Source organism: Humulus lupulus, chromosome 2, assembly GCF_963169125.1.
Source record: "Humulus lupulus chromosome 2, drHumLupu1.1, whole genome shotgun sequence".
NCBI classification, from domain to species: Eukaryota; Viridiplantae; Streptophyta; class Magnoliopsida; order Rosales; family Cannabaceae; genus Humulus; species Humulus lupulus.
In genome coordinates, this window is record NC_084794.1 from 7,210,757 (window position 1) to 7,223,447 (window position 12,691).

General features: G+C 36.9%; 1 protein-coding gene across 1 annotated transcript; it reads right to left on the minus strand.

Moving 5' to 3' along the window:
• Positions 1 to 10,387: 10,387 nt before the first annotated feature.
• LOC133817099 (UPF0481 protein At3g47200-like) lies at positions 10,388 to 12,307 on the minus strand. Its single transcript, XM_062249492.1, has 2 exons — positions 12,150 to 12,307; positions 10,388 to 11,891 (listed from the first exon to the last, which is right to left on the minus strand). Exon 2 carries the CDS (start codon positions 11,866 to 11,868, stop codon positions 10,564 to 10,566), a length of 1,305 nt encoding a protein of 434 aa, XP_062105476.1. The 5' UTR covers positions 11,869 to 11,891; positions 12,150 to 12,307; the 3' UTR covers positions 10,388 to 10,563.
• Positions 12,308 to 12,691: the final 384 nt, after the last annotated feature.

The following is a 12,691-nucleotide window of genomic DNA, read 5'->3' on the forward strand; positions in this document are numbered from 1 at the left end:
GCTACCGAAAAGAAGATGCATCTTGTTGGCATAGGTACTACCCATCAATCCATTTAAGCCCTCTTCAACTGTGTAGGAACTGTGTAGTTCCACACCTACACAGTTTTAAAATCATCACACTTGACCTTCCTCGAGCGATATGGGATTGCACAGCTTTTTACCTGTTCTTTCCTCTTGGGGTTTGGAAAACGGTAGGTGAGTTCATGCAAATATCTGAGCTTGATTTTCTGGGTGGCTTGTAGATGTGATTTAGTGTAGTGGAATGGCCCAATTGAAAATGCATAGGGTGCATAAGCTTCTGGTTTATGCCTTGATAATATGTTTGGGACTCTAAAGATGCAGGGACTATGTTGAGGTGCCATTGATACATTATCATGAGACATCAGCTTTTCCAGTTCAGTTGCCAATCTATCAACTTTAATCCTAATATCATCTCCTCCAACATGCTCTGCCATTCTTTTTTGTCTTCTTTATTCTTACAAGTACAAATGAATAGAGGGCAATAATTAGGACGCTGAACTGTCCTCTCAATTTACACTATAAGCAGATATATATATATATATATAAATATATATTCAAAAGAAAGCACCAATTTTTTTCTTAATTCATATGGAACGAACTTACCCTATAAACAGAGGTATATTGGTTCTGTTTTCAGAGAGAGAGGTATTGAATTAATGATACATCTAATAAATTTCTTTTAAACGGTAAATATGAACAGTTTAAACTCATGAAAAAAAAGAAAGATTAGATGTTGACCAATAGACAAACTCTAGCCTTATTGGTTTATCTCTTTGAAATTCTAAACTCATAATATGAGCAGGCTCGGCTAATCTTCAATATATTGAAAATAATTTAAAATTTGGTATTAGCTTAAAATATTCCAGCCTCAACTAAAAAAATAAAAGTAAAAATAAAAGGCGTACCTTTGATGCTTAATTAGCTAGCTGGTTGCTGGTATTGCAGGTTTTTTGAAGGCACTAAAAGAAAGATGAATGTAACATTGCTTTGCTCCATTCCTATGAGAAGGCAGCTACTTGAGAAAAACTTTACAGACCTAATAAGAAGACAACCATTATTGGGGAAAAAGAAAAATAATAATCACAGTAACCATTGAATTTAGTCTCTCAGTTCCTTAATAACATTCAACGGTCAAAACTAAAGTTGACTTTCATCTAACCATTGGTAGGCAGAGAGTGGATTACAGGGGTATTGTCTTTTTCAAAAGAGCGTTGATATTTGACTCCTTAAGATGTCCAACACCACATGATGTGATATTCTATGATTGGTTAGCGATACTCCATAATACTTATTAAATTCAAACAAGTGGGATCCGATATTAGATTGCACCAATAGCGATAAGTCACTTACTTGTAGTGTTGGGCACCAGTGATGCCCCTTAGCAATTCTCTTTTCAAAACTGGCAACAGGTCTCACCAAAACATATTAAATTAATCTTTTTAAAATTTTAAAATACTAAATTGGATATCTTAAGGGAAATTTGACTTTTGAAGCATCAAACGGTGTACCATGACAAAATAATGCCATGCATAAAAAACATCACTTTTTTATCCTAGTATTCTCCTAATTCCCAAAATGTCCCTGACATAATTTTCCCTCTCTTTTTCTCGTAGTCTTCACTTTCTATCTCTTATTTTTTCTTTCTCTATCTCTCAAACTCTCGTACACACAAAAAAAGCCAGCCACCATTAACTTGCATTTCGGATCTAGGGGCAAGTTGTGAGTTCTTTCAAGTCAAGAAACTTCATTTTGGATTTCGGATCTAGGGGAAAAAATCGTATGGGTAAGTATATATTTGTTATATGTAGTGAGGAAACTTGTTTGGTTACATTACTTGTCTTATTTCAAATATATATGTGTATGCTTTCATGTTTTATTGCAATTTTTCACTGTCGGAATGAATTTTGGATACTTCGTGCGTTTTTTTTTTTGGATTTTTTTCCTGCCTCGATGAGTTTCGATGAAACTCGATAGGTCTTGATGTGTTGCATGCATGCTGGCTCGATGGACCTCGACATGCCTCGATAGTGTTAGGATGTTAATACCTTGATGGTCCTTGATTATACTCAATAAAGCTCGATAGGTGTATAAGAGTTTAATTGGATTTAATACCTCGATTGTGCTCGATAAAACTCGATAGGTGTATAAGAGTTTAATTGAATTGTTTGCCTCGATAGTCCTCGATTGTATTCGATAAAACTCGATAGGTGTATAAGAATTTTATTGGATTGTTTGCCTCGATAGTCCTTGACTGTACTCGATAGGTGTGACCTCGATAGGACTCGACATATATCAATAGAAATCGAGATTTTGCTGTTTTATGTTGTAGTTTAACTTTTTGACCTTTTTTTTTTTGTTTTTTTGTTGCAGATTCGACTGTTTCTGTATTTGTTGCATTCAATGGTGTTTGGGAACTCGAAAATAGGGATTGGATTTTCAGAGATGCTGAAAATCAAGTTCTGCCCGTGGAGAAGGGTGTGACGTATGAGCAACTGCTTGACATTCTGTACGATGAGCTTGAAGTGGATAAATGTGTACATGACTTGAAAATTGAGGTCCCGTACACATGCCTATCACAATCCGTCAAACCTACCGTTATAAAAAATGATAGGCATGTGCGTGCATTCATTGGGTTAGCATCGAAATCTGTAGAGAAGCTCATTCCTCTATGTGTGACATTGATTAAGAAGGGAGGTGTAAGAAATACATCGGCTTCTGCCAGCGTTAATAAAGAAGTTCGATTTGAAGAGAACATTTCTCCTCCATGTCATGGTTTCAAAGGAACTCAAGGTGACGTTAGAACATGTGTTCTCGAGACAAATCCAGACGTCATAGTCCATGATGATATCCCGGTTAGAGATCCGCCATATGGGCATGACAAGGCGGAGTACGATCCCTATGGCTACAATCTTTATGTCAACGACGATCCTGTTGCTGATGCAACAGATCTTGGTGGGCCAGATGTTAGGGCAGATTTTCCAACACAGAGTTCAAATGTTATGGTAGATGAGGAGTCCAGAATAGAAGATCGACAAACACCTGGGACCAGCAGTAGTCGTCTAGGTCCAAGTAGAATCGATGATAGTTTTAGATGGAGTTCTCCATTGGACTTAGGTGAAGATCGTAGAACATGGAGTGCTCCCATGTTCACCAAAGAGGATATAGAGGCCTCACATCAACATCATTCCTCAACCAGCAAAGCTTTAGGAGAATTGCACCTTGGGAAGTTCTTTCAGAACAAGCTTGAATTGAAAACCAAAGCATCCATATTTGCGATGAAAAATAATTTTGAGTTTATGGTGAAGAAATCTGGGACTGATGTGTGGTACATTGCCTGCAAGGATCCTGATTGTGGTTGGAGATTGAGGGATAAGAAAAAAATGTGATCTGAAATGTTCGAGATTACTGTATACAACGAAGTACACACTTGCTCACAAGAAATTCGAGATAAGGACCACCGTCAAGCATCACCGTGGGTTGTTGGGCACCTAATCAAGAGGAAATTTGCTACCGATGGTACTCGATACATGGCAAACAACATAAGAGAGGATATGAAACACCATTTTGGGGTCGAAATGAGCTATGAGAAGGCGTGGAGATGCAGAGAAAAGGCTCTTATGTATGTCAGAGGGACACATGAGGAATCATACTCCAAATTACCTGGATACCTGTGTCAGTTGGAGCATAAGAACCCAGGTACAATTACTGATTTTGTAGCAGAAGATGGTCGTTTCTTGTATTTCTTCTTTTCCTTCGGTGTTTCTAGGTGTGGTTTCCAGTACTGTCGTCCTGTAATTTGTGTGGATGACACATTCTTGAAGAATAAGTATGGTGGCCACATGCTCTGTGGAATGTGTGCAGCTGCAAGAACCATGCCACACCGTGCGTCTCAGTATAGACGTTCCGGTCTCTCTTGTTGTCGATCTTCCCGATGATCCACTTATGGAAGCTCTTCTCCTGCTGTGGGTCACACTTCCTCAATGGTTCAGCAACTACCCCCTGTTTATCATATCTGATCTTCTTCGTTGGGTTGGTGAAGTCATCAAAACGCTTGGGCTTGTGTTTCTTCCTAACAACTTCAAGGCCAGCTGCCTCCCCGGGCTGCAGCACTCGTACATTGGGACTGTCAGCATCACTGGCAACTACAGATGTCTGGGCCTGTGGAGTGGAGGGTTGATCACCGCGCTCGTAGTCTGCAGGCAAGATATCAGACTCTGTATCTGATTTTACGTCAGGGGATCGACCTGAAACCACTGAAAGCAGCTGCGCCAACTGAGCCATGATCGTAGTCTGATTCTGTAGTAAGGTTGCCTGGCCCTCTTCAACCCTTTTGAGTCTTTGCATCAATTTCTCATAATCAGGCTGGGCAACCTGACTAGATGAAGCTGTATAGGGTTGTGAAGTGCCATCCTCAACCCTCGGGACATCCTCGTAAAAAATGGAGGCTTCCTTTGCAATTTTTGCCAGCTTCTCTGCCTCATTCTCAGGTACTACTACTTCCTCCGCTGCAGTCCCAGCCTCCCCCACAGTTGATTCTAACTCAGAGAATAACCCGGAATCAACTTCTGGGAGGCTATTGTAGTAGACTACCTCACTGGGACGTGGCTTCAGCATGGGAAATACCACTAACTGCATGGTTGAATAACATGTGTCAGGAAAACTTTAATAAAATAAATCGTTAATCAATTAATCTGTGACATTTAACAAGATAAAATGGAACTTACTCGATGATTGGCGAGTATAGGAACCAACTAAGCTGTCGAAATAGTGATATCAGTCTTCGTAGCCCAGCTAAGCATCCTCGGAATCTGGTTCCCACTGTTCTCACCGAACTTACTCCCGAGAGAAGGCATGGCCTCAAAAGCCCAGTAAAGAAGCGCGGGTGCATAGCCATTGAAACTATACTTTGCCTTCTTCTGTTTTTTGCTTGACCCCTCTTTCTTCTTCTCCTCGTAGTGTTTCAATTGCTTCTTCATGTCCTTCTGAACTCCTCTGCTAGCCTTCTTAAATGACAACTTCCCCCATGGATACTTGAAAAAGTAATCAAGATCCTCAACCATCCTAAGGGAATCTCCCCATATTGTCGTTGTCTTCTCTAGGGCATTCAGTACCCCCTCTATCAAATAGCACAAACCCAGCTTAAATGCATCTTCTGGGTTTGTGGAGGCCTTCAAAGCATCTTCCAACCAACCAAAACTAACCTTCGAATCACCATTAAAATATTCCTAGATGATCTGATCACTTGAAAGATGCTCTTTCAACTCATCTGGGGACGGTGATTTCCCAAAATTTAGCCCGGTAACTAGAGCAAACTCTGCAATACCAAATCTACACAGAGTGTTGCCCATGTAGAACTGACCCTCTTCAGGCTTCTTGCTTTCTACCTTACGCAACATTAGCTGATGCAGTAGAACCCCAGAAAAACTAAATGATTTCGCCTTAAAGAACTGTCCCAACGGGCATGCCTGTGCCCTTTCAATAAGACCATGCCTCTCAAACTGCTTTATAAGGGTATCCAAGTAGGCACTACCCCTATAAGTGACACGGCTAGGAAAATGCTTCTCCAACGGCACAATAAGGTCAAGCATCTAAAAAAAAAAATGTTAAAAATGTAAAATAATCTAGTCACTATCGAGGCAGTTACTATCGAGTCCCATCGAGGCAGATACTATCGAGTCCTATCAAGTCCTATCGAGGTGGGTTATAAAAATCACAAAGAATAATACATCGGGTTACTATCGAGTCTTATCGAGGCCTATCAAGGTAAGGCCTAAAAATCCCAAAGTCTCGTAGTATCGAGTCCTATCGAGGCCTATTGATTCCTATCGAGGTAGGTCCTAAAAATCCCAAAGCCCCGTATCATCGAGTCCTATCAAGGTAGGTCCTAAAATCCCCAAAGCCCGTATCATCTAGTCCTATCGAGGTATAGGCTAAAATTTCTATAAGCCTAAAATTTCATCGAGTCCCATCGAGGCCTATCGAGGCACAGTCAAATCCAGACCCTATCATATACTATCGATTTTTATCGAGTTGCATGAAAAATATCGAAAAAAACCCAGATTCTTCATTCCCTAGCCCCGATCTATCGTATGAACAAAAATCAACAAAAAAACCAGGCACATACACATATTGCAGATTAAAAACAAAATCCCTCACCTTCGCTTTCTTTGGGGTTGTTTCCTAAATGTTTGGTCGGCTTGCTCGACGTTTTCTCCTTCCCCTTCTCCGATTGTCAACTTCGACCCTTTGGGAGCCCTTGTTCGTGGTCGTGGAAGACAATGATGGTTGGGTTCTACGGATTCAATCGAGGCCTATCGATTACAAAGTTTGCTTGGTTCGGGACTTTGGGAGAGAATATGGAGAGTCTTCGAGAAAAAATGTCTGGGGTATTTTGGGTAGTAACGTCATTAGTAGCACCAAAATGAGAGTCATATAGTGATATGGTATTTTTTAAATATAGTGTCACTTATTGCATTAAAAGTCAAATTTCCCTATCTTAAATATGCAATATATTGTATAATTCAAAAGTAATTTTTTTTGAAGCATTTGTCCTCACAAAGTTTATAATCTGTCGCGACAATTTGTTTTTTCGAGATTTATTCAATTCTCTTGAAATCAAAAGATTATTTTATTTATAAGAAGATTTTTTTTTAATAAAATATATTTTTTCATTTTTAGACTTTGAGACTTTTTGTCAATTGATCAAAGAATATTTTGTGATATTTTTTATTGACAAATTCGTGGTAATGATTGGTTGTGAAAAGAAAATTAAAAAAAAAAGATATTTGCCGCATAAATACTCATTGTTTTCGGGTTTATACAATTATACACCTAATCTTTATTTTTGATGGTAAAACCACCCAATGTTACCTTTTCCTTGGAGCAGTCACCATCAGCTCCGTTAAGTAGTAAAAATGGACACGTATAATAAGGCAGAGATTAAATGACCCTTTTTCTTTTTTTATTTACATTTTAAAACAAATAATTATTTTTAAAACTATTTTAATTAAATTATACTATTAAAACTAAATACAATTTCAGATTAACCCCTCTCAATATAACACACTGTAAACCCTAAATCTCAAAGAATCGTAGAATCTCATAATATCCAGACATTTTTCGAACCAGGACATTGAAGGAAGCTTGAAAGGGCGATAGTGGAAGATCAACTTTCGCAAGCATCTCATAGAAACCCTCTTAGCAATTCGTAAAGTTACATGTATGGGAGTTCTTGCAGGAGTTCGGGGATGAAAAGGAGATTTCAAACATCCAATGCTCAATCTAGTATCAATTGTTTTTGTGGGTTACCGTGGGTTAAGGGGACTTCCTGGACTGGTGATAATCCAGGCAGAAGGTTCATATCCTACTACAAGATGAGAATAAGATATGGTTTAACTGGGGTTTTTTATAGGATGAATATAACGTTAGAACTATATTGTAAATTGTTTGGTTTATATGTGTTTATGAATTTTCAGTCAGAAGGTGGATGCAAATTTTTCAAATGGATGGACCTTGAAATTAGTCATAGATTGAAAAATGTCATACCAGGGCTGCTTCGAAAAATCAGGGAGTTGGAATATGAGATTGTCAATTTATCTGGTCCTATACAGACTATTGAACATGAAGTTAGAATGCAAGGGCCAATGGGATGTGGAAACTGCTATCTGAGAGAGCAAGTTGTTGCAAATAGGGATGACCATGATTGGTTTAATCCGAGTATAAGAATAAGTGTACTAGTATTTGTGTTTGTTTGTGGTTTCTTGTTGGTTGATATGTAAATGAAAATTTGTATTGTATTGTTCGGTACACACCCTGATGCCTTGTATTTTGTCCAGGAAGTCCTCTTAACCCACGGTAAACCAGTTTGCAATTTCTATACATTATGTTTCCATTATACATACTTTACTTATATATTTCATAGTAAATAAATAAATGAAAATGGAAACTAGATACCAACAGAAAGATACTCATTAATTGAGTGGCTAAACAACATTTGAAAATAAACTGATATTCACTTGCTGCATAATTAAGCAAAGTTTGGTTCCAAAACATAGCCATCATATTACAATTATGCATAGTTAAGCAGAGTTTGGTTCCAAAACAAGAAATTAACTTATTAAAGCTATGCATAAATAGTTGGCATAATACTAAAAGCCAATAGCCATTGTCAGGGAGATATTACAACAGTTAGTCAATTACAAAAGGTGATCTCCATGGCAAACAAAAAAACAGTCTTGGCTAACAAAAAACAGTCATCATATGCTTTGCATTCATTCTTGTTACTGAGATGCAGAGGATTGTTCCCTTGCTTTCTATCTAGTTCTCCTTTGATTTCTTTTGATAGTCTCAGGCTCTAGATTTAGCTTTTTTGGTCTACCCATTTTCTTTGGAACATTTGGCTGCAGTGGTAATATTGATTATGTTAGGCCACTTAGAAAATTATCCTAGTAATTAACCTGAATAGGAGTAGGATTTGAACAAGTCACTTTAGAGTGCCATGTCTACTTGCAATTACTCTAATGATTAATTTGACCTGTCCTTCAAATTTTTTGTGGCTTCAGGTGGTGGTTCATCAACACTTTTGTTTCTCTTTTTTTTTTTTTTGGGGGGGGGGGGGGGGGGGTTTGCCTAGTAAGGTATGCTATGGAGGTTAAAGTATTAGGTTTAGGCCAGTTTAAGGCCATTTGTCAGGGCTGGGCATGGGTTCAATTATCCCAGCATATGCAGCAATGTAAGCATCCTTTTTGTACCAGTCCTCATTGTAGTCCAAGAAATCCAAACCAAATGCCCTGCAAGTGATGTCAGTCAATTGAAATCTCCTGCAAGTGCACTTTTTGGCAACCAAGTCAACCACCAATATTTCTACTCCTTGGATAGACACTTGGAATTTGCCACTGTCTGCAATGGTTGTGTTGCAATGTCTTGCAACCTACTTGTGTTTCTCAATAAGATCTAAAGATCCTTTTATCGACTAGGTGTACCCATTTCTTAACAGCCTCCATGTTGGTTCGAAACCTACACATTAGCCAGAATCTGATCTTCTCCAACAGTGTCACAATAGCCTTGTCCCTTGCAGGCAAAATTGCTGCATTAAAGCTTTCACAGAGGTTGTTAAGAAGCATATCACATTTCACACTGTATCTAAAATGTGATTTGCTCCACTCTATTGGTGCTTTCTTTAACAACCATTGGTTTTCCTTCTCATCCACATCTTTTATCTCATTCATCTTTCTTGTAAATTCCACAGGTGTTGTTGCCCTTGTACAAGCCCACAACATCTGCTTAAGAAGCAGACCAGGATGCTCTTTTTTGAAATTGGCATGTAGATTATGCCTCACATAGAATCTGGTTTCTGCCCTCTCAAAAATGGCAACCAATGCATTCTCTAGGCCCTTTTGCATGTTACTCATCATTGTAAATGTGGCAGGCCTCTCAATCTCAAGATCCTTAACAAGTAGCTTTAGAAACCATGACTAGGAATCCTTGTTTTCCTTTTGAACTATTGCATAAGCAATTGGATACTGAGGGTTGTTTGGGTCTTTCCCAATAGCTGCTAACAACATGCCTCTGCAATATCCTTTTAAGAAACATCCATCTAAGCCTATTAAAGGCATGTAACCCCTTGTTGAAACCATCTTTACACGCTTTTAAACAAATGTAAACCCTTTCAAACAATCTTTTTCCTGCTTAATTAACAAATCAACCTACTTTGAAACAAAAAAAAATGTTGGTGAGAATGGGAGGGTGGGGAACTGAGATGGTGAGGGTGAAATATGAGTTTTTTCATTGATTAAATTAAAATTTAGGTTTATTTAAAGTTACTGAAGAAGATTTTAATTTTTTATTAATTAAATTTATGTTAAAAATAATTTTGTTTATTAAAATTATTTAAAATTTTTAATTAAACATTTATTTTATTTTACGAATTTTTAAAATATATTTAATCATTTTAAAATAATAAAACTATTGAAAATTAAATAAATCATTAAAAGGATGGGTAATATGGGAATATTACAAATTTAAACACAGAGAATGTACCAAACTATGTAGTTTTTGCAAATAGAGAGTACCAATTGATAATTATAAAAAAAGAGATGATACAAAATTTGTAATTCGATAAAACACAGGGTAACAAATAAGTCTTTACTCTATTATATATCTATAAAATGCACCTGCATTACAATTTCAACAATAAAAGAAAGTTATGCATAAACATTAATACACTTGTAACTTTGGTTGTTATCAATTAGTTTCATAGTTAATTAGTTTAATAAGTGATTTACAATAAGATTAAATATAAAGATAATAACTAAACTAGAGTCTACGTTATAATTAAAGTTGAGATTTTTAATTATCATAGAATATATAAAAGCACAAAGTATAATAGGGATCCAGTTAAATATAGAACAATAATACATCACAATCAAATAGTACAATATATTGGAAATCAACCACTACAAATCAAGATAAACGAGTTCAACAAAAAACATGATAAACTAATGCTACGTTCCTGGGCAAGGATGCGCATATCATGTATATATACTATTTGATTATGGCAAATAAAGTCTGTAAAAATGTAAGAATGAGTAGAATAGATGCAGCTAAGACCGAAACAACTGCCCAAGGGTGTTTGAAATAGTCATGAATAAGCACTCTTCGGTATCTTGGCCAACTACGTCGATAATATTTATTCACCTCCTTGACAAGATCAAAATAATAGAAATGTTCCACATTAACATCATTGAAGATTTGGTTGAAGAATATGGTTGCATCCTCAATATCCACAAAGTTTTCAATGATCTCATTCTTTATAAATACTTCCATGTCTTTGGGAGTATTAATGAGGTAGTCCAACAATGCCATGTAAGAACTTATCACTTCCCCATAGCAAGGAAGACACTGCTCCAAGCATATAAGATTTCGAAACAGTGGCTCTGTCAAATCCTGAACAATGATTTGGGGAATTTCAAGGACACCATCCTTGAATTTGATATCCAAAATACTAGACACTGGACTTGTTGTTGCAGCCTTCAGCTTAATTCCTGCCTCTTGCAGACTTGTAGTTGATGGTATCAGTAGCCAATTATTGCATTCCATATTACTATCTCTTTTCTGTTTTGCTATAGCAGAAGGCAATACCAAGGAGTTTCTGAGTAGATCAAGAATATGTTTGTGTTCATGACTTAGAATCTCATGACAAAATAATTCTACTTCTCTAGAGACGAGGTTATGGAAGAAATTAGTGACTAGGGTAATCAAAGAGACGTTTATTTGAGGAGTTATGGACATCTCAAACAAGCACTCAAGTACCAGCCAAGGGATTTGGTTTTCCAGCAAAATCAAATCATGGAATAGTATTGTGGTCATGCAATTCGCCCCGACGATGGGATCATCTTTTTTATTGAGATTAATATACATACATTTGCAGAACAGTTCAATGAGGAAGCAGCCATCGAGTACTAATACTTTAACAAACTCATCCATATTCATGTCGATTGATCCTTCGTAGCACTCCCGAGCCTCATTTTGAACCTCGATAATGACTGCAGTGAGTTCCATCAGTTTCCCCTTGGGGTCAGGAAAACGGGAGGTGAGTTCATGCAAATATCTGAGCTTGATTTTCTGGGTGGCTTGTAGATGTGATTTAGCGTAGTGGAATGGCCCAAATGAAAATGCATAGGGTGCATAAGCTTCTGGTTTATGCCTTGATAAAATGTTTGGGACTCTAAAGATGCAGGGACTATGTTGAGGTGCCATTGACACATTATCAGAAATCAACTTTTCCAGTTCAGTTGCCAATGTATCAACTTTAATCCTCATATCATCTCCTCCAACATGCTCTGTCATTCTTCGTTTTTTTCCTCTTTATACTAAAAAGAAGTACAATGAAAGGAGGGGAAGAAATTTAAACTCATATAAAAAGAAAAAAACAAACAAGATTATTGGAGCTAAGACCAATAGACATTGTAGTACTCTAGCCTTATTGGTCCATAAGAGCTACGCTTATCATAGCTTTTTTATGCTCTCTTTGAAATTCTAATCTTTTTTAATACATTGACAAAATTCAAATTTGGTATAAGCTTAAAATATTCCAGCCATCAACTAAAAAAATAAATAAAAAGGCGCACCTTTGAAGCTTAGCTAGCTGGTTGAAGGTGTTGCAGATTTTCTAAAGGCGCAACAGAAAGATGAGTACATTGTTGTTCCATTCCTATGAGAAGAACGCAGCTACTTCAGAACAACTTTACAATTATAATAAGAAGACAAACAAGTTTGCAGAAGAGTGTGATTGGCCGAAGAGCGAAGGTCTCATATTAAAGGGGATAAAGAAAAATAATATTCAATAATGCCAAAAATATGTACGAGTAATAATGCAGCTACTTATTTGTAAAATAATCCCCAATCTTTAAGGTATTAGCACATTGGACCCAGATTTTTTTTCTTTGTAAATGGGATACCAAATACTATTAGCACAAAATCACTTGCATGTCATACACACCAAAACAAATAAGAGCTTTGAATAAAACATAATTATTATCTATATCAAATCATATAGAAAACTAGTCCCGTATAAAAACACATCATCATTTTATACACTTTAAAATACATTAATTTATTTATATACTTAATGGTATATTTTAAAAAAATTATATACTTCCTAGTATGGAAA

What these genes read in the sequence shown, in the direction of transcription:
- LOC133817099 (XM_062249492.1), bottom strand. Translation starts at nt 11,868, where the DNA reads ATGACAGAGCATGTTGGAGGAGATGATATGAGGATTAAAGTTGATACA.